The following is a 22,092-nucleotide window of genomic DNA, read 5'->3' on the forward strand; positions in this document are numbered from 1 at the left end:
CTAAAAGGTACTATGAAAGATTATGAATGTCCACTGACACAAAAATACAAAGCCTATAAAACTGACTATTTGTTTATTCTATTTTTTATTTAAATTGTTTTATTTGCAGCTGCTGATTTCTGTCAATTTTAATTACAATAGTGCTGTCAAAAGCAAGCCTCTTTTTAGCCAACCTGTAAGCTGTAATTTTAAGTTCTAATTTGAGGAAAAAAAGGTTTGTAATGGCCTTTTATTTCAATTGAAAATGTGCCTGAATTCAGCACAATGACTAAGCAAATATGTAATGAAACACAAGATATGTGTATGTTTAAAAAAAAAAATTAATTTACTGACAGTGCAAAATCAGTAAATACAGTCAACAGACAGTACAATATAATTCTCTACACGATTTAGTCTTTAAAGCAAACTCTCTTAGAAGGTATCAGGCTTTTAAAGCATTTAAATATTGCTATAATTGTTCTTTATAGTTTTCTTCTTGTTCAGCTCATATATGCACAGAAATGTTCCTATCCATATACATAATCAATTTCTTATCTATTGTTCTTATGTTAATATTAAATTAGTGAAACTTGTATATCTAGTGAGCATCCTTTAAAAGCTGAGTAAACGGAGAAACATGAGAATCGAGGCTATATAGGTAAGTTAATATTATTGCTTTGTTTTAATCTCAGCAGGTACCAACTGTGACTTAAACTATGACTTAAAACAATGCCATTGATTCTGACCTACTCAGGATGATGTGGATAATTAAGTAATGTGGATTGGCATATCTCGAGGTTCCACAAATTTTGACCCAGCCAGTGCCAGTATGATTATTGAGGGAAAGGAAGTCCTGCAAGACCTGGATGAATCCAGAGCCTGTGCCCTGCTAATGGGGCTGATATATGCTCTCAATCTCAGCTACCAAAGGAACTAAAAAATACTTTTGAGGTGTTTCAGAAAATAATTTTTGAACTGGATGGTCTGAAAGTTAGCCCGAAGTTAATGGATTTAAAAATTAAATCGTTGTCTTTCTGAAATGTTTCATGTAAAAGTTTTGTTGTGCATAAACGTACAGCAGCTGTAATTTTGACATTTTTTTTAAAATTAAGGTTAAAATATTATATTTGTTTGAGATGTTATGGGGGCTGTAGTTTATGTGATGAAGGTATTAATCACATTAATACTTTGTATTAATATAAAAAAGGGAAGAAAACGTTTAGTTTCAGCTACTGTAGGTGGACCCAATAATCTGGCAATTGTGTCTTTTCACGTTTCCTGTGATTTATTATTATTTTATTTTTTTCTGATATGTTCCTACCAGGTTACTAAGAAAAATACTTGAGTTCTGGATAATTATCTTTTTTAATTAGATAATTATCTAAAAAAAAAAAATTGGACACAAGTTGACATTGGTTTTATAATAATCCAGTTTCATCATAAAACTGGAATTGTTGTGTTATTTCTTCTGATTAAAGTGAAATTAGTTACTTACACTCATAAAATTAAGGTAACAATTTGCGTGGTCATATCTAACTAGAATGGAATCAAAATAAAGAAGTTAGAATAGCTTGAATTATGTAATTTGACCACTTAATACAAAAAAAACCTTTAAATGAAAATTAAGTTGTATCAACTTAAGCTCTTAGAGGTTAAGTCAAATCACGTTGTTTGTACTAAAAAAAATGGGTTAGTATAACTATAAAAGGTACATGATATCTACTTAAGAATGTCTGAGTTGAAATTGCTTAAAAAGATACATGCACATTGTTAACTTGATTTTTTTTATGTGTATTATTTTTTTAGAGTGTATGCACACATGCATTAGAATGTCTCACATTGATTCTAGGTGTTGTTACTGCCCGAAGCTGTTCCAGTCGGCATGCTCCACATTCGTGGATGGCTGCAGTGCTGTCCAGTTTCCAAACCTGTTTCCAATTCATCTTTTTGTTTATATTTCCTTTTTGGCTGTTTTATATTGTTTCGCCTGCTCTTTTTAGTTGTATAAATATTTTATTTCTGAAGTTTGAAGTATTTTATTTGCAATTTTGATTATATCTTTGTGACTCTTCTTTAGTTTTCTATTGTAGTTCTTCAGTTGCATTTGATTTTGTATTGCTTCTGGGGTTTGAACTGTTTTGTTTTAATTTGGATTTGTGATTTTTTTAATTTTGTGTTTGATTTACTCTCTCTTCAATTGCATTGGATTTCGTTTTTGATTTATATAATTTGTTTACAAAGTTTATTTTTAAGTTTGCCCCCCCCCCCTTTTTTTTGTTGAAATTGATTTTTCAAGCAATTATTTATTGGTTGTGAAAATTTAATTTATTTACTTTAGGTTTTTTTTAGTTGATTCAGCCTCCACCTGATTGTAATTCCGTTTGGCTGAAAAATGTTTCTCTATTTATTTTAATATTGTTTTAATGAAGATGTCAATAAAGATGATTTTGTATTGTTACCTGTCTCTGACTCTAATTAGTGATATGAATTTGTGTATGGCAGGTGTTTTGTAGGTGTTCCACTCTAATTCTCGTGAAATTCCCAAAGTGGCGTAGTCAAAACTGATACCTTGTTACTTTTCTCATTTGTAATTCTAGTAATAATTGTTGTTCCTCTTCATAAACCCCCGCTATATATATATATATATATATATATATATATATATATATATATATATATATATATATATATATATATATATATATATATACACACACACACAATACAGACCAAAAGTTTGGACACACCTTCCAAAAGTTTGGACACACCACCTTTCCAACAGGACAATGACCCCAAACACACCTCCAGGCTGTGTAAGGGCTATTTGACCATGAAGGAGAGTAATCGAGAGCTGCACCAGATGACCTGGCCTCCACAGTCACCGGACCTGAACCCAATCGAGATGGTTTGGGGTGAGCTGGACTGCAGAGTGAAGACAAAAGGGCCAACAAGTGCTAAGAACTCCTTCAAAACTGTTGGAAGACCATTTCAGGTGACTACCTCTTGAAGCTCATCAAGAGAATGCCAAGAGTGTGCATCTTAAGATGTTCATAAATCTTTGTTCTTCTATGCTTGTACCGTGTGTGCGTCATGACCAGAGACTAACATTGTCATCAGTAGGTTTTGTTAAGATTATGACAAGGGCAGTAGGGACTGGGGACGAGTTGTCCATAAACAATGTCCTACAAGTCCTCTACAAGACCTTGGCCTAGTCAGATTAGCTTGGTCAGGAGATGCATGAGGTAATGTTGAGCCAATGATTGATTATGTTTTGCTTTTACATATCTTCTCTTCTTCTTGGATTCTGTCTATAAAAACCTTGATGTAATCAGTGATTTTGGCCCTTCATCTCTTGTGGAGTGTTGGGTCCTGCTGCGCAGCTGAGCACAATAAATTGTGTAACTTTTTTTACTCTTGCTCGTGTCTACCAGTGTTATACTTTATTCTTTAAATCTCTTGGACCTCAGAACTTCCACAGCAGCAGTAATCAGAGCAAAAGGTGGCTACTTTGAAGAACCTAGAATATGACATTTTCAGTTGTTTCACACTTTATGTACGTATATAATTCCACGTGTTAATTCATAGTTTTGATGCCTGCAGTGTGAATCTACAATTTTCATAGTCATGAAAATAAAGAAAATTTGAATGAGAAGGTGTGTCCAAACTTTATATATATATATATATATATATAAAAATATATATATATATATATATATATATATATATATATATAAAAAAATCAGCTGAACTCACAAAGGAACCTCTCGCTCTTACGCATTCACCCACCCACAGACACCCACACACTGCAAAAAAAAAACAACAACAAGATACTCAGACTGCTGATCTTCGCAGGTAAAACAATTTAATCTTCCTCTCATTACAAAGGTTTGCATTTCTAGTAAAATATTTTAAAAACATAAAATATTTTAAATTCATTCTTTTCTGGTTTTAGTTTCGTTTTAAGAGGCAAACAACGGTTTTGAACTAGACATCGACTTTAACTAAATTCGACACACACATTTACTGTTACGTTGTTTTTTTTTCTTATGTGTTTTCATAAACTTTCTGCAATATAAGTAGAAAAGAATTTAGCATTAGTCATTCATTGACTCAACCTGCTTTGTGTCAATATTTCAGAAACTGTGCAGGAAAAAAAAACTACTGACCCTTTATACCCTGGACACAACCTTATAACCCCGCCCCCTACAGATGCAGGTAGCTATACATGTGACAAATGTGGCGGGGCTAACAGCTACTATTTCTACACTAATTAGGAAGATCTTAATGTATTTCCCAAGAATTACCACAAACAACATGTAAAAATAGGTTTCTAAATCATTTTATAATGATATCAGGTTTCAGACAAGAAAGATTATGACCAAAAAAAACCCAAACACAACAATGTAACATGAAATTGCAAGGTTGTAGGCAAATACCTCTGAATACTGGCAGCAGAGGTTGGTTATACCAGTCAATGTTTCATATCGGAAAATCCCATCCCTGTTATGAGCAAAAACCCTGCACACCCAAATGTTCAAGTAATCCACAGTTAAAAGCCCACAAAGTCAGATCCTGGTACTCGGGATACCGATCATCTTCAACACAAAAGCAGCACTAGCACTTCATTGGGAAATGTTGACATCCATGAAAGTAGAGCCTTTACAATTCGTGTAGATCCAACATCAGATGCAAAGTAGCATTCAAAGTCCATAAAATTGAACTGGAAACAAAGTTTCTCAATCAGGACTCCAAAAGAAATTATTCAAAGGAACTAGAGCAACACCATACTTCCCTCTTCCAAACAAATCTCTCTTCTTCTACTACCTGGTTAAATACTTGGGGTTTCATCCCTCAGCAGTCCCCTAGTGGAGAGTAGGAAACACAGGTAACAGGTAACCCTGTTACAACCTCTTTCAGGTCCTCCCGTCTGACAGGCACTACAGAAATTTGTTTTCCCAAAACTGCCGGACACAAGGACAGATTATTTCCCCAGAAAATCGCCCTTATTAACAACTCACCAACTCACTCACTTATATTCCCTGCTTCATATCTATAAGTGCTGCATTATCAGAACTGTCAGTAATCACATCATCTGTATATGTCACACACACTACTCCTTTCTACAGGTCTTTTGTTGAGTCTGTTGTTACATTTTCCTTAATCTGCTGGTATGGGTCCATCACTGTAAAACAAAAAAAAACTCCCTTTCGAGGTTAATTAAGGTGAGCAGCAGCATCACAGGTTCTAGGCAGAAAGGTCTGGAAGAACTCTATCGGAAGCAGATGTTCAGGAGGGTTGACTCTATTTTGTCAGATAATTCTCATCCCTTACGGGCAGAATTTCAGATGTTGCCATCGAAATAGGCTTTAAAATCCCCAAATCCAGAACCAACAGATATAAACACTCTTTTGTCCCTTCAGCCATTCTGCTTCTCAATTCTGCAAAGAACTATAGATAACTTTATTATTTACTGTTTGTTAATTGTTCTTATTATTTTATTATTTTAACTATGCCTGCATTGTAGGTAATCTTTTGCAGTGTTGTATAAAGTACTAGAAAGCAATACTTGAGTAAAAGTACAAGTATTGTACTAGAAAAAGACTTTGGTAGAAGTGAAAGTCACCTTTTAGAATATTACTAAAGTAAAAGTCTTAAAGTATCTGATATTTACTGTACTTAAGTATCAAAAGTCATTTTCTGATATTTAATGTATTTAAGTATTTGAAGTAAAAGTAAAAAGTAAAATTTCAGTGATTTTCGGTAGGCATAGGAGCAGGGGCGGTTCTATGGGCGGTTTCATCTTTAGGGGGTTTAGAACTCAGTGAGAATTTAAAACAAGAAGAGTTTTATATTATATATTATATATAATATGTTTACATAGTAAGCCAAAAGTTAGTGTATTATGAAATATCAAAAGTGGACACCAAAATTTTATGCATGATGTAATGATGCCAGTCTTGAATCAAATCAGTTCATGTATGTGTGCATTCTCTACTAATAGTGTGTCCAATGAATGCAGTCATTAATAAATAAAAAAAATCAAAGACCAAATCAGTAAATGTTATTTTTATTTAGTATTGAATGGATTGTTTGCATTAATATTTTGTTTGTGCTACAACTCTGGTAATAAGAATAGTGAAATTTCACTGCTTTTGGTTGCCTTATTTGCGGCTTTCAGCCGATTAACGTTATCGATAAATGCCTCCAGCTCTGTCTGCGCGTGCCTGTGCTTCTCCGTAGCGCGCGCGGACGTGCGTAATGAGCAGTGACTCGCCAAATCTCCCTTATTACAGTCGCACACATTTCATCTGATTTTATTTTGTAGTAACGAGAAACGAAGATGCTTAGTGGAAATATAACGGAGTAAAAGTATACATTTTATCTAGGAAATGTAGTGGAGTAAAAGTGAAAGATGGCATAAATTTAAATAGCGAAGTAAAGTACAGATACGTGAAATTTCTACTTAAGTACAGTAACGAAGTGTTTTTACTCCGTTACATTATAACACTGATCTTGTGTACTGTTGTTGTGTGTGTGATTGTGTGTGATTTGTTCATTATCTGTTGCAAAATGAATTGCCCCATCTGGGGACAAATGAAGATTTGAACCTTGAATCTCGAACCTTCTGCTGTATATTGTACAAAAGCATAAAATTGCACAATACTGTTGTTTGCACTACCATGCACTTCTCACACGTTATGTACATAACTGATCTGTCATATATTCTGTATTAATATTTAATACTCACACAGTCTATAATGTCTTGTACTGTCTGTTTTTTCTAAAAGGTACACGGTGAAGGAAACAAATATGAGATGGAAGGAAAGTGTACTGTATGTTTTAATGCGTTTTGCTATAATTTCCAACTTCCCTTTACTGAGTTATTGAGGGCGCGCGCTATCTGTCTACACCCCCCACCCACACACACACACACACACACCCACCCCCCCCCCCCCCACACACACACAGACTGCACAAAAAATACAAGATGAATAAGCAGACTTCTGGTCTTCGCAGGTAAAACAATTTAATCTTCCTCTCATTACAAAGGTTTGCATTTCTAGTAAAATGTTTTAAAAACAAGAAATATTTTAAATTCATTCTTTTCTGGTCTTAGTTTCGTTTTCGCTTTAAGAGGCGAATAACGGGTTTGAACTACTGTAGACATCGACACTACCTAAATTATATAAATATATATTTTTACCTAAGTATATATACTTAAATATATATTTTTTTAAAAACTATACAAAATAGTTCACAAAACAAGGGTTCATTAATCGACAGACTTTCCTCAACGTGTAACATACCATAATACACTCATTGTTCACTTTAGTAGGAACAGCTGGACATCTAAACAATTATCCAGTCATGTGGCAGCAGTGCGATATATAAAATCATTGCACATACAGGTCAAGAGCTTCAGTTAATTTTAACATCACCCATCAGAATCAGGGGAAATGTAGTCATGCATGATAGTCAGCATGATAACATGAGTACCGTCCCAGCATGATGGCAGCCATACCTTCATGCCAGACCGTCTGAATCCTACTTTACTCAGAATTCATGAGTTCAGATTTAAGTCTTGATGATGAGTCACTCATTGCCAAAGCATTACCTGGCTGTAAAATTGATATCGGAGTGGTAATTTGTACCTGCTTAGGTTAACACTTCCTGGGTTCCAGTAATATGTGCCACTTACAGTACAAGTGAAGCCTTGATAATTCTGTCTTATTTCCCACAACCCATTTTTTGTAGTACTGTTTCTATCACTCCATGCCACTGCACCAAAATGAATGGTCGAACAAATCAAACACATCATTACACATACTATATCTTACAATTAATAGATTAGTAGAATAACAAAAACAAATGAAATCCTACTGTAATTTTAGACTAGTAATTTTAGACATTGACTGAATTAGGAGTTGTAATAAATATATCAACAGCCCCAGTTTGAGCAGTGCCAGTGCTGCCTCTTTTTTAAACGTGCTATGATGATATAAACTGGTCAGTTGTGTTTTATATAAATAAATATACAGTACCTCAAAAGTCAATACACCCCTTGCAATTCAGCAACTGCTTTAGTATATTTTCTCAAGGGACAATACTATAGAATTTAAAATTGGATATATTTTAGAGTAGTCAATGTGCTGCTTGTATAGAGGTGTAGATTTACTGTCCTCTGAAAATAACTTAAAATGCAGCTATTATTGTCAAAGTAGCTGGCAACTGTGGTGGAAATCTTTGCTCTAAAGATGATTGTAAGGCCTTGTTCTTCTATGCTTTTACCTTGTAGCTGATGTGGCTAGAATTGGTCAGGATCACTAACCACTGACCATAGATCACTAACAGGCGGACCGCGGTCCGGGTCCGGACCCAGAAGCTGTCCAATACGGACCCGGACCTACAGCCAAAACAAAAGGTTATGATTTAAAACATGATGGGGCGCTTCCATTTTAACTGGTGCAGCCATTTTAACCGGTGCAATTGGAAACGCACAGACCAATTGCATGCGAGTTAAGCACCCACATGATACCACTCAGCCAATCAAGTCTGTGCATTCCTGAAGTAAACACTGCGACTCAACAGTGCAAGACAGATGAGAGAGAATTAGAGTAAAGTTACACATGAAAGAAAGATAGCAATTCATGTAGAAAACAAAGGGAGAGAAACAGACGACTGAGACGGAGAAAGGAAAAATAAAGAACAAATGCCGCTCTCCACAAAAAGAAAAGTGGACAGCGAAAACATTTAATCCAGAATGGACAGACTCCTTTCTGTTCATACTTCCCACTGGGAGCACTAAAGCAGTGTGTCTCATATGTTCAGAAACCGTGGCACTTATTAAAAGTGGCAATGTGAAAGGCCATTATGAGACAAAACATAAAGGTTTTGAACAAACATATCCACTCAAATCTGAAAACAGCATCCCTGAGACAGCTTTCCCAGGTCTGAGGAAAGTAGCCCTATATATCCTGACCATGTTTGGCTCTACATACAACTGCGAGGCAGCTTTCTCGACAATGAACATAATCAAAACTAAATATTCCAGGCTCACTAATGAGCACCTCCACATGTGTATGAGAATGGCCCTGACTCCATTCAACCCCGGGTTTAAAATCCTGGCAAGCCAAGCTAGAGCTCAGTTCTCTCACTGAGCAAAAATTGGGGGAGTGAGATATAAAATGGAAAGCACTTTATTTAAACATACACAATTTTCACATTTTATTTATTTTCTCTTATTTTGGAATGTAGCCCTACTTTTATTTATTTAATGAGAGAACATTATACATATCTACAATCATACATATGATCAGTTCTATGTTACTGTTGTTTGATTTAACAGTCATGTATTGATTGCTACTAGGCTACTTAAATATATATCACACTGACTAGTTAGACATTATGATCTTCCAGACCTTTGCTTCAAGAAATTTTCTCTTACTCGACCTCTTTAAATTTTAGTTGAATACCTCTGGCTTAGATTATGAGAAGGACAGAGGGGACTGGAGATGAGTTGGCAGGACTTGGGTTCATAAACAGCTTCTAGTAGACCTTTGTAAGACTAGTTAGTTTGATTAGATTAGTTTGATCAGGAGATGTGCATTTAAGCCAATGATTGATGATGTTTTGCTTTTACATGTCTTCTTTGTTTGAATCCTGTCTATAAAATCTTGATGTAATCGATGATCAGGGCCCGGCCTTACTCATGCTATATGAGGAGTATTGGGTCCTGCTGCGTGGCAGAGAACACAATACATGTGAAACATTTTTACTCTTGCCTGTGCCTACCAGTGTGACACTTTATACTTTAAATGTCTAAAAACTCAAACTTCCACAACACAACAAAGTGAGTAAACCCTAAGTGATAACAGCATGATGTTTAAACATGCAAAACCACATATCCTGTTGATCATGTTCATCTTTTTGTCTTCTTGACAGAACAATACAAATTAATTGTGAGGGTGTATGTATTTATTATTTACCTGATAATCAACTGAACTGACACAGACCCTCCCGGATTACACATGCGCACGAACACTCACAAACCCTCTTTGCACATGCTCTTTTGTCTCATTTCACTGTGTACTGCAACAGCTAAATGTGGTTGACATGACAATAAAAGCTTCTTGACTTGACTTGACCCATACACACACACACACACACACACACACACACACACACACACACACACACACACACACACACACACACACACTGCACAAAAAACAAGATGAATACACAGACTGCTGATCTTTGCAGGTAAAGGAATTTAATGCTCGGCTCATTAAAGGTTTGCATTTCTAGTAAACTATTTTTAAAGCATAAGATATTTTAAATTAATTATTTTCTGGTCATGGTTTTGTTTTTGTTTAAAATAGGCGAATAACGGGTTTGAAGTAGACATTTCACACAACTAAATTCGACTTAATTATATATTAGTATATTCAAATTAGTGTATCTTGTATTAGAGCAGTCTATCTCATAGTCCTATAATCATAATAATACATAGTCCTACATTATTGATCTGCTGTTCAAACTGTTTTATATATATATATATATATATATATATATATATATATATATATATATATATATATATATATATATTAGTCTAACTGATTATTCTTTCTTTTTTCTTTCACAGTAGAATCTCACGGCAGTCTGTTGCTCCAAAGACCCTCTTTCTCCTAATTATCATTGTTGTGCTCATATTTGTGAGATATTTCCTGACTGGTTTAAAACCTGTCAAATATCACAAGCCTGACTATTTTTACCCTCACTGGAAAAAGACAAACCTTACGGCATGCGGAAAGGAAGTAAAATATGACCCAATTATTAAAGTCACCAATCTTAAAACGTACATGGTTGGCTCCTATGTAGAGCACCGAGATAAAGTGAAAATGATACGGACAATTGCTATAGTCCTTCGCAGTGAAAATGCAGAGTATCAATGCATGCTGTGCTGCAATGGAACGAAGGTGCCAGTATCTGCTACTTTAAACATTCACTCTGATCACTTTGATTTTGAGTACGGCACTGCTGATATTATATGCCAAATACCGGAAGAGTGTCCAACACCAACACATGTGGCTATCACTCCCAAATCACCTAAAGAGAATGGATTACTGCAGGATATTCATGCCTTCCAACCTGTTAGGAATCAACAGAAACAGGAAGTCTTTCCCTATGAATTCACAATTTGCATTTCAACCATGTATGACTATGAGAATGTATTGCTGCTTGTGCAGGCCATGGAGATGTTCAGGATACTCGGTGTCCAGAAGGTAGCTATTTACAAAACCAACTGCAATAATGATACACAGAAGGTCCTGGATTATTACATCAGTCAGAACTTTGTGGAGCTCATCCCTTGGAGTGTATCGTCCTACATTACTGTGTCCAGAGGGTGGAAGAAGTGGAAATCACCAGGGGAACTACACTACTTTGGGCAAATCGCAGCACTTAATGACTGTTTGTATCGTTACATGTACAATAGTCACTATGTATCTCTTCAGGATATGGATGAATTCATTCTACCTTTGAAGTTAAACAATTGGACAGAGCTCCTGCCTGAATTGGAGAGGAAATATGGTCAGGAGGTGGGATTTGCGTTTGAGAATAATTTTTTTCCTATTTACTTGAAGGATCCAAAATCCAAAAAGTATTCACCAGACTCCTGGAAGAAGGTTCCGGGACAAAACATTTTAGAATATGTTTATAGGTTAATCAATGATCCTTCAAAATTCAGTAATTTCAAAGTTATTGTAAATCCTCGTCTAGTGTTTGAAACTACAGTCCATGGATTGTTGAAATCAATGAAGGGTTTCGTGAGAGTGAACGCTGAAGTTGCCCGCATGTATCACATTAAGAACTTTAAGAAAGAAGATGCGTTAACAGATAAAAGCATACTGGACACACATCTCAGAGACTATGCAGATAGGCTGATACCTGCTGTTTCTGAAGTGCTTCATATTGTACTAAAATTGCCAAAAGTGTAAAACAAGTCTGTGATGAGATAGACAACTATATGTAAAAAGTATGGTCATGATATGTTAAGAGTAAAGAAGCCATTTTATATAAACATGCCAAGCAAATCTAAACATACCAAATGCACGCTGATAAAGCTGGAGAGTTTAGCTGAATTGTACAAAACAGGAAGCGGTACATTTCCAAAGAATATTTCGTAATAAAATAAATTTTATGGAATATAAGCATTTAAGTATTTATTCAGGAGGATTAAACTGTTCAGCATGTTGTCAGGCACCACACAGGTATCATGAAAGCATATGAATGTCCACTGGCACAAAAATACAAAGCCTGTAAAAGTGACTATTTGCTTATTCTAATTTTTATTTAAATTGTTTTATTTGCAGCTGCTGATTTCTGTCCATGTTAATTACAGTAGTTCCAATCTGAATAGTACTTATGATGGCAGTAGACAGCTTCACATTCGTAGACAGCACCAATGGAAGAAGATAATCGCAATCTTCAGCAATTGCCCCAGACATCTGTCTGTAGTGCTGTCAAAAGCAAGCCTCTGTTTAGCCAACCTGTAAGCTGTGATATTAGGAACTAATTTGAGGACAGAAAGTTTTATAATGGCCTATTATTTCAATTGAAAATGTGCCTGAAATCAGCCTTTTTTCTGTATAGCTACAACAAAAATCACAAAAAATCTACACAACACAAAATCTGTACATCACATTGTTATGTTTATGTGTCAAGTGACAAATAAGAATGAAAGGCAATAAGAGGATCCAAATGTTATAAATAAAGTAAATTATTTTTGTAAATGCTCCTATTAATAAACAAATCCATTTGTATCCATCTTCATAAATGAGGTCCATTGTCTCTGCCCTCTTCAATGAAAATTAGAAAGGTGAGGAAAAGCGTGTGGGGAAGGATCATCTTGGTTAAGATCCACCCTTGGAGAGACTGTGTGTGTGTGTGTGTGTGTGTGTGTGTGTGTGTGTGTGTGTGTGTGTGTGTGTGTGTGTGTGTGTGTGTGTGTGTGTGTGTGTGTGTGTCTGAGAGAGTGCTGTGGGAGCTTGAAACTGGACAGATGGGCACTCGGACTGCAGCTTGCCACAGGTATAGGGCATTAAAGCTATTTATTGTTTCTTACGTTTGAATTTTTATTAATTTTTTAAAAACATATTAAGGCCATTTATTTATTTATTTATTTATTTATTTATTTGAAATTTCTAGACATTTAATTTAGAGACACCTTCAATTCTTTATAGGTTAGTTTTTAAATACGTTTTAATTCTTATAGTTAAATACTAGCTTGACATAAACTAAAGTTCATACAATCTGTGAGAAAACTAGCATTAGTGTGGGAAAATTGGCATGGGACTAATTAGGAAAGATTTTTTTTACATTGCAGTCTCACATTTGTTATTATGCAAAAAAAAAAAAAAAAAACGGCACCAATACTAATTGCTGCTAAATTTCCTGTTAATATTTTGCAGGGCAGTACGTTCAAAACTGTTTGTTTTTCCACTGAGTTTCTTATTCCTTCTCATCCTTATTTTGCCCATCTTCCTTATCGGAGTAATTACGTTCAAGAATTATAAGCCTATCGTTACTTTCCCTGACTGGAGAAAGAAGCTGATGACATGCGCCATGCAAGTACAAAATGATCCGATCGTTAAAGTCAGCAATCGTAAGGCATATATGGTCGGCTCTTATATAGAGCATCGTCAAGAAGTGAAAAAAATTCGCACGATTGCTATAGCGTTTCGCAATGAAAGCACAGAGTATCACTGCTTGTTGTGCTGCAACGGAAACATTGTGTCCATACCAGGTAATTACAGCATTCACTCTGATCACTTTGGGTTTGAATACGGCACTGCTGATATTATCTGCACAGTACCGGAAGTGTGTACAACACCAACACATGTGGCTGTGACTTCCCAATCACCTGAAGAAGATGGCTCTTTGCAAGATATTCACACCTTCCAACCTGTAAGGAATCAAAAGAAACAAGAAGTCTTTCCATATGAATTCACAGTTTGCATTTCTGCCATGTTTGATTATGCGAACGTGCTGGAGCTTGTGCAGGCCATGGAGATGTTCAAGATACTCGGTGCCCAGAAGGTAGCTATTTACAAAACCAGCTGCCATCCTGTTACACAGAAGGTCTTGGATTATTATGTCACTAAGAATTTTGTGGAGCTCATTCCCTGGCATGTAGCATCCTACATTAATGTGTCCAGAGGCTGGAATAAGACACTGTCTACAGGAGAGCTGCATTACTTTGGGCAAATTGCGGCACTCAACGACTGTGTGTACCGTTACATGTACCAGAGTCATTATGTATCTCTGCAAGACTTGGATGAACTCATTCTTCCTATCAACCTCAAAAACTGGACAGAACTCCTGTCTGAATTGGAGAGGAAGTACAAGCAAGATATGGGCTTTGAATTCGAGGCATATTTGTTCCCTCTTTCCATCACAGATTTCAATCTAGATTCACCAGGCTCCTGGAACAAAGTTATGGGAGTCAACATCTTAGAACATATATTTAGTTTAAGCAATGACCCCAAAGAGTTCAATAATTTTAAAGTGAGCAATTCATTTGACCTTCTCATACTGGTTGGTAAGACTAGCTGTGAATTCAACATAACAGGTGTCAATTTGAGCAAGGATCTTTTAGAATCTTGGCATGAAATGTCATATTTAGATCATGGTGACGGAAACAAATATGAGATGAAAGGAAAGTAATTTTTTAACTTCCCTTTTCTGAGTTATTGAGGGCGTTTATTATTTATCCAATAATCAGCTGAACTGACACAGGACCCTCCCGCTCTTATGCTGCATGCTCCAACACACACACACACACACACACACACACACACACACACACACACACACACACACACACACACACACACACACACACACACAGACTGCACAAAAAACAAGATGAATACTCAGACTGCTGATCTTCGCAGGTAAAGCCATTTAATCTTCCTCTCATTACAAAGGTTTACATTTCTAGTAAAATATTTTAAAAACATAAAATATTTTAAATTCATTCTTTTCTGGTCTTAGATTCCTTTTTGTTTTAAGAGGCCAATAACGGTTTTGAACTAGACATCGACTTCAACTAAATTTGACTGTATATATATATATATATATATATATATATATATATATATATATATATATATATATATATATATAGTTACTGTTGCAGGGCCTTGTTATGTGTTTACATCAATTTTCTGCAATATAGGTAGGAAAAGTAAACACATTGCTTCTCTGGCAGTAGACTATGTGTGCTACACTCTGAGCTTTTAGTACTTCTGTCATTATTACTGGAGAACATTTCAGTAACCTCCTTCTAGCCCCCGAATTATATACACTCTCTTTACACCTCATAGTACACTACTTTACAAGATCTGTCATTCTGTAGCCAGTCGAGGATATCCAGTGTACTTGCCACAACATGTAACATACCATAATACACTCATTGTTCACTTTAATAGGAACAGCTGGACATCTAAACAAATATCCAGTCATGTGGCAACAGTGCGATATATAAAATCATTGCACATACAGGTCAAGAGCTTCAGTTAATTACTCACTCATCAGAATGAGGGGAAATGTAGTCTTGGTGTCATGATTGTTAATGCTAGACAGACTATTAAATATCTGGTAAGGCCAGAATTTAGAATTAGTCATTCATTGACTGAACCTGCTTTGTGTCAACATTTCAGAAACTGTGCAGGAAAAATCACTAATGACCCTTCATACCCTGGACACAACCTTTTTCAGCTCCTCCCTTCTCTCAGGCACTACAGAACTTTGTTTACTAAAACTGCCAGACAGGGACAGTTTCTTTTCCCAGACAATTGCCCTTATTAACAACTCACCCTAATTATTTTCCCTGCTTCATATCTATAAGTACTGCATTATCAGAACTATCAGTAATCACATCATCCATATATGTCACACACACTACTTCTGCTGTATATTGTACAAAAGCATAAAACTGCACAATACTGTTATTTGCACTACCATGCACTTCTCACACTTTATGTACATAACTGATCTGTCATATACTCTGTATTCATATTTAATACTCACACAGTCTATAATGTCTTGTAAAGTCTGTTTTGTCTAAAAGGTACATGGTGAAGGAAACAAATATCAGATAGAAGGAAAGTGTACTGTATGTTTTAATGCATTTTGCATTGCTATATTTTTCAACCTCCCTTTTCTGAGTTATTGAGGGCGTTTATTATTTATCCAATAATCAACTGAATTGACACAGGTCCCTCCCACTCTTACACACACACACACACACACACACACACACACACACACACACACACACACACACACACACACACACACACACACACACACACACACACACACACACACACACACACACCTAAGGCCAGAATTTAGCATTAGTCATTCATTGACTCAACCTGCTTTGTGTCAACATTTCTGGCTGGATTAGGTGGTGTAAAAGTGTTGGGAATGTTGCGATACAGTGAGTCCTAACTGTCACTCAAACATTTATCAGATGCCTTTGTCTATAAGTAATTTTGTTGATCATATGCATCCCTTTATAACTACAATTTTCCCATCTTTAACTGGCTGCTACCAGCATGATAACAGCAGTATCGTCCCAGCATGATGGCAGCCATACATTCATGCCCGACCATCTGAATCCTACTTAACTCATCTTGATGATGAGTTACTCAGTGTCAAAGCAGTACCTGGCTGTAAAATTGATATTGGAGTGGTAACTTGTAAACTGCTTAGGTTAGCACTTCCTGGGTTCCAGTAATATGTGCCACTTAGAAGTGAAGCCTTAATAATTCTGTCTTATTTCCCACAACCCATTTTTTTGTAGTTGTATACTGTTTATATCACTCCATGCCACTGCACCAAAATGAATGGTCGGACAAATCAAACACATCATTACACATACTATATCTTACAATTAATAGTTTTGGAACTTGACAATGACTGAATTAGGAGTCATAATAAATATATCAACATCCCCGGTTTGAGCAGTGCCAGTGCTGCCTCTTTTTTTAAACGTGCTATAATCCTATGATCTGGTCAATTGTGTTATATATGAATAAATATATAGTACCCTCAAAAGTCACTACACCCCTTGCATTTCAGCAACTGCTTTAGTATATTTTCTCAAGGGACAATACTGTAGAAATTAAAATTGGATAGATTTTAGAGTAGTGCTGTATGTGCTGCTGTGGAGGTATAGATTTTCTGTCCTCTGAAAATAACTTAACATACAGCCATTATTGACAAAATAGCTGGCAACAAAAGTGAGTACACCCTAAGTGATAACATCATGATGTTTAACCATGCAAAGCCACATATCTTATTCATCATGTTCATGTTTTTGTCTGCTGGACAGAACCATCCAAATTTGTGCATCAATCTCAGATTTGGTGCTTTGCGTACAATTCTCTCATACTGACCACTTGTTGAAAATGGCCCCTGAAGAAAACTCTGAAGATTTGAGAATTAGAATTGATGCTAGTTTTGACATGTTCACTTAGGGTTAACTCACTTTTGTTGCCAGTTATTTAGACATTAATAGCTGTATGTTGAGTTATTTTCAGAGGACAGTAAATCTGTACTGCTACTTAAGCTGCACACTAGTAGTTGTGTCTTATGAGAACATATTATAAAATGGTTGCTGAAATGTGAGGGGTGTACTCATGTTTGTGAGATGCTGTATATATATATATATAGTCTAACTGTTTATTCTTTCTTTTTTCTTTCACAGTACAGAACAAGTCTCACGGCAGTCTGTTTTTCCAAAGACTTTCTTTATCAGAATGATCATTTTTGTGCTCATATTTGTGATATATATGCCTGACTATGTTTACCCTCACTGGAAAAAGTCAAACCTTACAGCATGCAGAGAAAAAGTAAAATATGACCCAATCATTAAAGTCACCAATCTTAAAACATACATGGTTGGCTCCTATGTAGAGCACCGACAAGAGGTGAAAATGATACGGACAATTGCTATTGTGCTTCGCAGTGAAAATGCAGAGTATCAATGCATGCTGTGCTGCAATGGAACGAAGGTGTCAGTATCTGCTACTTTAAACATTCACTCTGATCACTATGGGTTTGAGTACGGCACTGCTGATATTATATGCCAAATACCGGAAGAGTGTACAACACCAACACATGTGGCTATCACTTCCAAATCACCTAAAGGGAATGGATTATTGCAGGATATTCATGCCTTCCAACCTGTTAGGAATCAACAGAAACAGGAAGTTTTTCCCTATGAATTCACAGTTTGCATTTCAACCATGTATGACTATGAGAATGTATTGCTGCTTGTGCAGGCCATGGAGATGTTCAGGATACTCGGTGTCCAGAAGGTAGCTATTTACAAAACCAGCTGCAATAAAGATACACAGAAGGTCCTGGATTATTACGTCAGGAAGAACTTTGTGGAGCTCATCCCTTGGAGTGTATCGTCCTACATTAATGTGTCCAGAGGCTGGCAGAAGTTTAAATCGCCAGGGGAACTACACTACTTTGGGCAAATCGCAGCACTTAATGACTGTTTGTATCGTTACATGTACAAGAGTCACTATGTATCTCTTCAAGATCTGGAGGAATTCATTCTACCTTTGAATTTAAACAATTGGACCGAGCTTCTGCCTGAATTGGAGAGGAAATATGGTCAGGAGGTGGGATTTGAGTTTGAGAATAATGTTTTTCCTATTTACTTGAAGGATCCAAGATCCAAAAAGTATTCACCAGACTCCTGGAAGAAGGTTCCGGGACAAAACATTTTAGAATATGTTTATAGGTTAGTCAATGATCCTTCAAAATTCAATAATTTCAAAGTTATTGTAAATCCTCGTCTAGTGTTTGAAACTTCAGTCCATGGATTTTTGAAATCAATGACGGGTACTGTGAGAGTGAACCCTGAAGTTGCCCGCATGTATAACATAAAGAACTTTGCAAAAGAAGATGCGTTAACAGATAAAAGCATACTGGACACACATCTCAGAGACTATGCAGATATGCTGATACCTGCTGTTTCTGAAGTGCTTTATATAGCACTAAACTTGCCAAAAGTGTAAAACAAGTCTGTGATGAGATAGACAACTATATGTAAAAAGTATGGTCATGATATGTTAAGAGTAAAGAAGCCATTTTATATAAACATACCAAGCAAATCTAAAATACCAAATGCACTCTGATAAAGCTGGAGAGTTTAGCTGAATTGTACAAGACAGGAAGCAGTACATTTCCAAAGAATATTTCTTAATAAATTAATTCTTATGAAATATAAGTATTTAAGCATTTATTCAGGAGGATTAAACTGTTCAGCATGTTGTCAGTGACTATTGGTTTATTATCATTTCAACCTTTTTATCGTAATTATTATTTAAATTGTTTTAATTGCAGCTGCTGATTCCTGTCAATTTTAACTACAATAGTTTCAATATGAATAGTACTTATGATTGCAGTAGACAGCTTCACATTCATAGACAGCACAGATGGAAGGAAATAATCACAATCTTCAGCAATCGCCCCAGACATCTGTCTGTAGTGCGGTCAAAAGCAAGCCTCCTGTAAGCTGTGATATTAGGAACTAATTTGATTACAGAAAGGTTTATGATGGCCTATTATTTCAATTGAACGTGTGCCTGAATTCAGCACATTGACTATGCAAATATCTATTGAAACACAACATGTGTGTACGTTTAATATGACAAAAAAATACTGACAGTGCAAAATCAGTAAATACAGTCAATATACAGTACAACATAATTCCCTACATAATTTACTCTTTAAAGCAAACTCTCTCATCAGGTATCAGGCTTTTAAAGCATTTAAATATTGCTATAATTGTTCTTTGTAGTTTTCTTCTTGCTCAACTCATATATGCACAGAAATTTTTACAAATATTAGTTTAAGTTCCTATCCATATATATTATCCTATATATTATCAATTTATTATCATTTTAATCGGTGTATAACTATAGTATCCATTAAAAAAACATTTGGATTAAGTTACTAGCTGTATGCGGCAGGGATATAATTTTTCCCCCCTCCGTTTAAAACACAAAGCATATACAAAAGGATTAGATTCAACAAAACATGATATTTATCTTGATAACATTTACCTACTTAATAAATGTAATAAACAATGACTTATTTTTGTGTGGTAAGTTTTGTTTTAATATGTTTTAATATATATAAATGTTTTACTTTGGGTGAGTTCTGTACTAGGACTATTTACTACCATAAATAATACAAAATATCTGCCAAGTTTTTATTAACTACATATAATGCAAAAGTGTTTGTTATATTCTAAAGAAGTATGGCTTAACCTTTTGTCAAGATTTAATAAAAATCATGTTAATGGCATGTGTATTAATTACATATACATTCATGTGAAAAAATTCGGACAGCCCATGAAAGCCTGTGTTTTCACACAGAGATCATTGCAGCTGGTCCCTCCTCCTCTCCATTTGTCATAATTAGTTTTGGCTCAGTTTCTTTAATTTAAATTGACTTTGTTTCACAAAATCTTCTGATGGTATTTTATAGTCTGACCTATTGAATTAACACGAATGTGTTTCTGACATAGAATAAAGTAGTTCTATTAGACGCTCTGGACCGCAGCATCTGCTAAATGCTTTAAATAATTCAATTTTATAAATAAAGTCAATTCTTTTTGTAAATGCTCCTATTTGTATCCATCTTCATAAATGAGGTCCATTGTCTCTGCCCTCTTCAATGAAAATTAGAAAGGTGAGGAAAAGCGTGTGTGGAAGGATCACCTTGGTTAAGATCCGCCCTTGGAGAGACTGTGTGTGTGTGTGTGTGTGTGTGTGTGTGTGTGTGTGTGTGTGTGTGTGTGTGTGTGTGTGTGTGTGTGTGTGTGTGTGTGTGTGTGTGTTTGTGTGTCTGAGAGAGTGCTGTGGGAGCTTGACACTGGACAGATGGGCTCTCAGACTGCAGATTGCCACGGGTATAAGGCATTAAAGCTATTTATTGTTTCTTACATTTGAATTTTTATTCTTTCTTTTTTTTCAAACATATTAAGGCCAAAAATTATTTATTTGTCTATTTATTTGAAATTATTTCATCAATTTCTAGACATTTTATTTTAGAGACACTTTCAGTACTTTAGTTTACTTTAGGTTAGTTTTTAAATACGTTTTAATTCTTATAGTTAAATACTAGCTTGACATAAACTAAAGTTGATACAATGTGTGAGAAAAGTAGCATGGGACTAATTAGGACAGATGTTTTTTTTTTACATTGCAGTCTCACATTTGTTATTATGTAAAAATAAAAAAGGTGCCAATACTAATTGCTGCTAAATTTCCTGTTAATATTTTGCAGGGCAGTACGTTCAAAACTGTTTGTTTTTCCACTGAGTTTCTTATTCCTTCTCATCCTTATTTTGCCCATCTTCCTTATCTGAGTAATTACGTTCAAGAATTATAAGCCTATCGTTACTTTCCCTGACTGGAGAAAGAAGCTGATGACATGCGCCGTGCAAGTACAAAATGATCCGATCGTTAAAGTCAGCAATCGTAAGGCACATATGGTCGGCTCTTATATAGAGCATCGTCAAGAAGTGAAAAAAATTCGCACGATTGCTATAGTGTTTTGCAATGAAAGCACAGAGTATCACTGCTTGTTGTGCTGCAATGTAAAAATTGTGTTCATACCAGGTAATTACAGCATTCACTCTGATCACTTTGGGTTTGAATACGGCACTGCTGATATTATCTGCACAGTACCGGAAGTGTGTACAACACCAACACATGTGGCTGTGACTTCCCAATCACCTGAAGAAGATGGCTCTTTGCAAGATATTCACACCACATCAGGAACATATCGAGTGAAGCCTTGTTAACAAGTTCCATCATACAGGACACACGTCTCAGGGACTATGCAGATATTCTCATCCCTGCTGTTTCTGAAGTGCTTCAGCAAGCACTGGACATTCTCTCAATAACAGATATTCCACATAATCTAAGTTAATGCCATAGGATAACATTCAGCACTGAGGACTAAACGCAGAGATGATGAGGAAAATGTAGTGCAAGTGATTATCTT

At 35.7% G+C, this 22,092-nt stretch overlaps 2 protein-coding genes across 3 annotated transcripts; both read left to right on the forward strand.

The window, feature by feature from the left end:
• Window positions 1-6,912: 6,912 nt before the first annotated feature.
• Window positions 6,913-12,364, forward strand: LOC113634614. 2 transcript variants are annotated; one of them, XM_027133797.2, is made up of 2 exons: window positions 6,913-6,996; window positions 10,628-12,364. In XM_027133797.2, the coding sequence occupies exons 1-2, from the start codon at window positions 6,968-6,970 to the stop codon at window positions 11,979-11,981; spliced, it is 1,383 nt and encodes a 460-aa protein (XP_026989598.2). In that variant the 5' UTR covers window positions 6,913-6,967; the 3' UTR covers window positions 11,982-12,364. The 2 variants fall into 2 exon arrangements, with proteins under 2 accessions (XP_026989598.2, XP_026989678.2); XM_027133877.2 differs by having other exon boundaries at window positions 6,927-6,996; window positions 10,631-12,364.
• A 2,428-nt stretch (window positions 12,365-14,792) lies between these two features.
• On the forward strand, window positions 14,793-20,706 carry LOC125138364 (beta-1,4-galactosyltransferase galt-1-like). The gene is made up of 2 exons (XM_027133728.2): window positions 14,793-14,939; window positions 17,765-20,706. Exons 1-2 carry the CDS (start codon window positions 14,797-14,799, stop codon window positions 19,089-19,091), a joined length of 1,470 nt encoding a protein of 489 aa, XP_026989529.2. The 5' UTR covers window positions 14,793-14,796; the 3' UTR covers window positions 19,092-20,706.
• The last annotated feature ends 1,386 nt before the right edge of the window (window positions 20,707-22,092 follow it).

The sequence above is a fragment of the Tachysurus fulvidraco genome, chromosome 13 (assembly GCF_022655615.1).
Source record: "Tachysurus fulvidraco isolate hzauxx_2018 chromosome 13, HZAU_PFXX_2.0, whole genome shotgun sequence".
NCBI lineage: Eukaryota > Metazoa > Chordata > Actinopteri > Siluriformes > Bagridae > Tachysurus > Tachysurus fulvidraco.

Excerpts from the sequence above, each read along its gene's own strand:
- LOC113634614 (XM_027133797.2), top strand. The coding sequence starts at position 6,968 with ATGAATAAGCAGACTTCTGGTCTTCGCAG. Across the intron at positions 6,997-10,627 it reads CAGACTTCTGGTCTTCGCAG|TAGAATCTCACGGCAGTCTG; the intron begins GTAAAACAATTT and ends TTTCTTTCACAG.
- LOC125138364 (XM_027133728.2), top strand. The coding sequence starts at position 14,797 with ATGCTGCATGCTCCAACACACACACACACACACACACACACACACACA. Across the intron at positions 14,940-17,764 it reads CAGACTGCTGATCTTCGCAG|TACAGAACAAGTCTCACGGC; the intron begins GTAAAGCCATTT and ends TTTCTTTCACAG.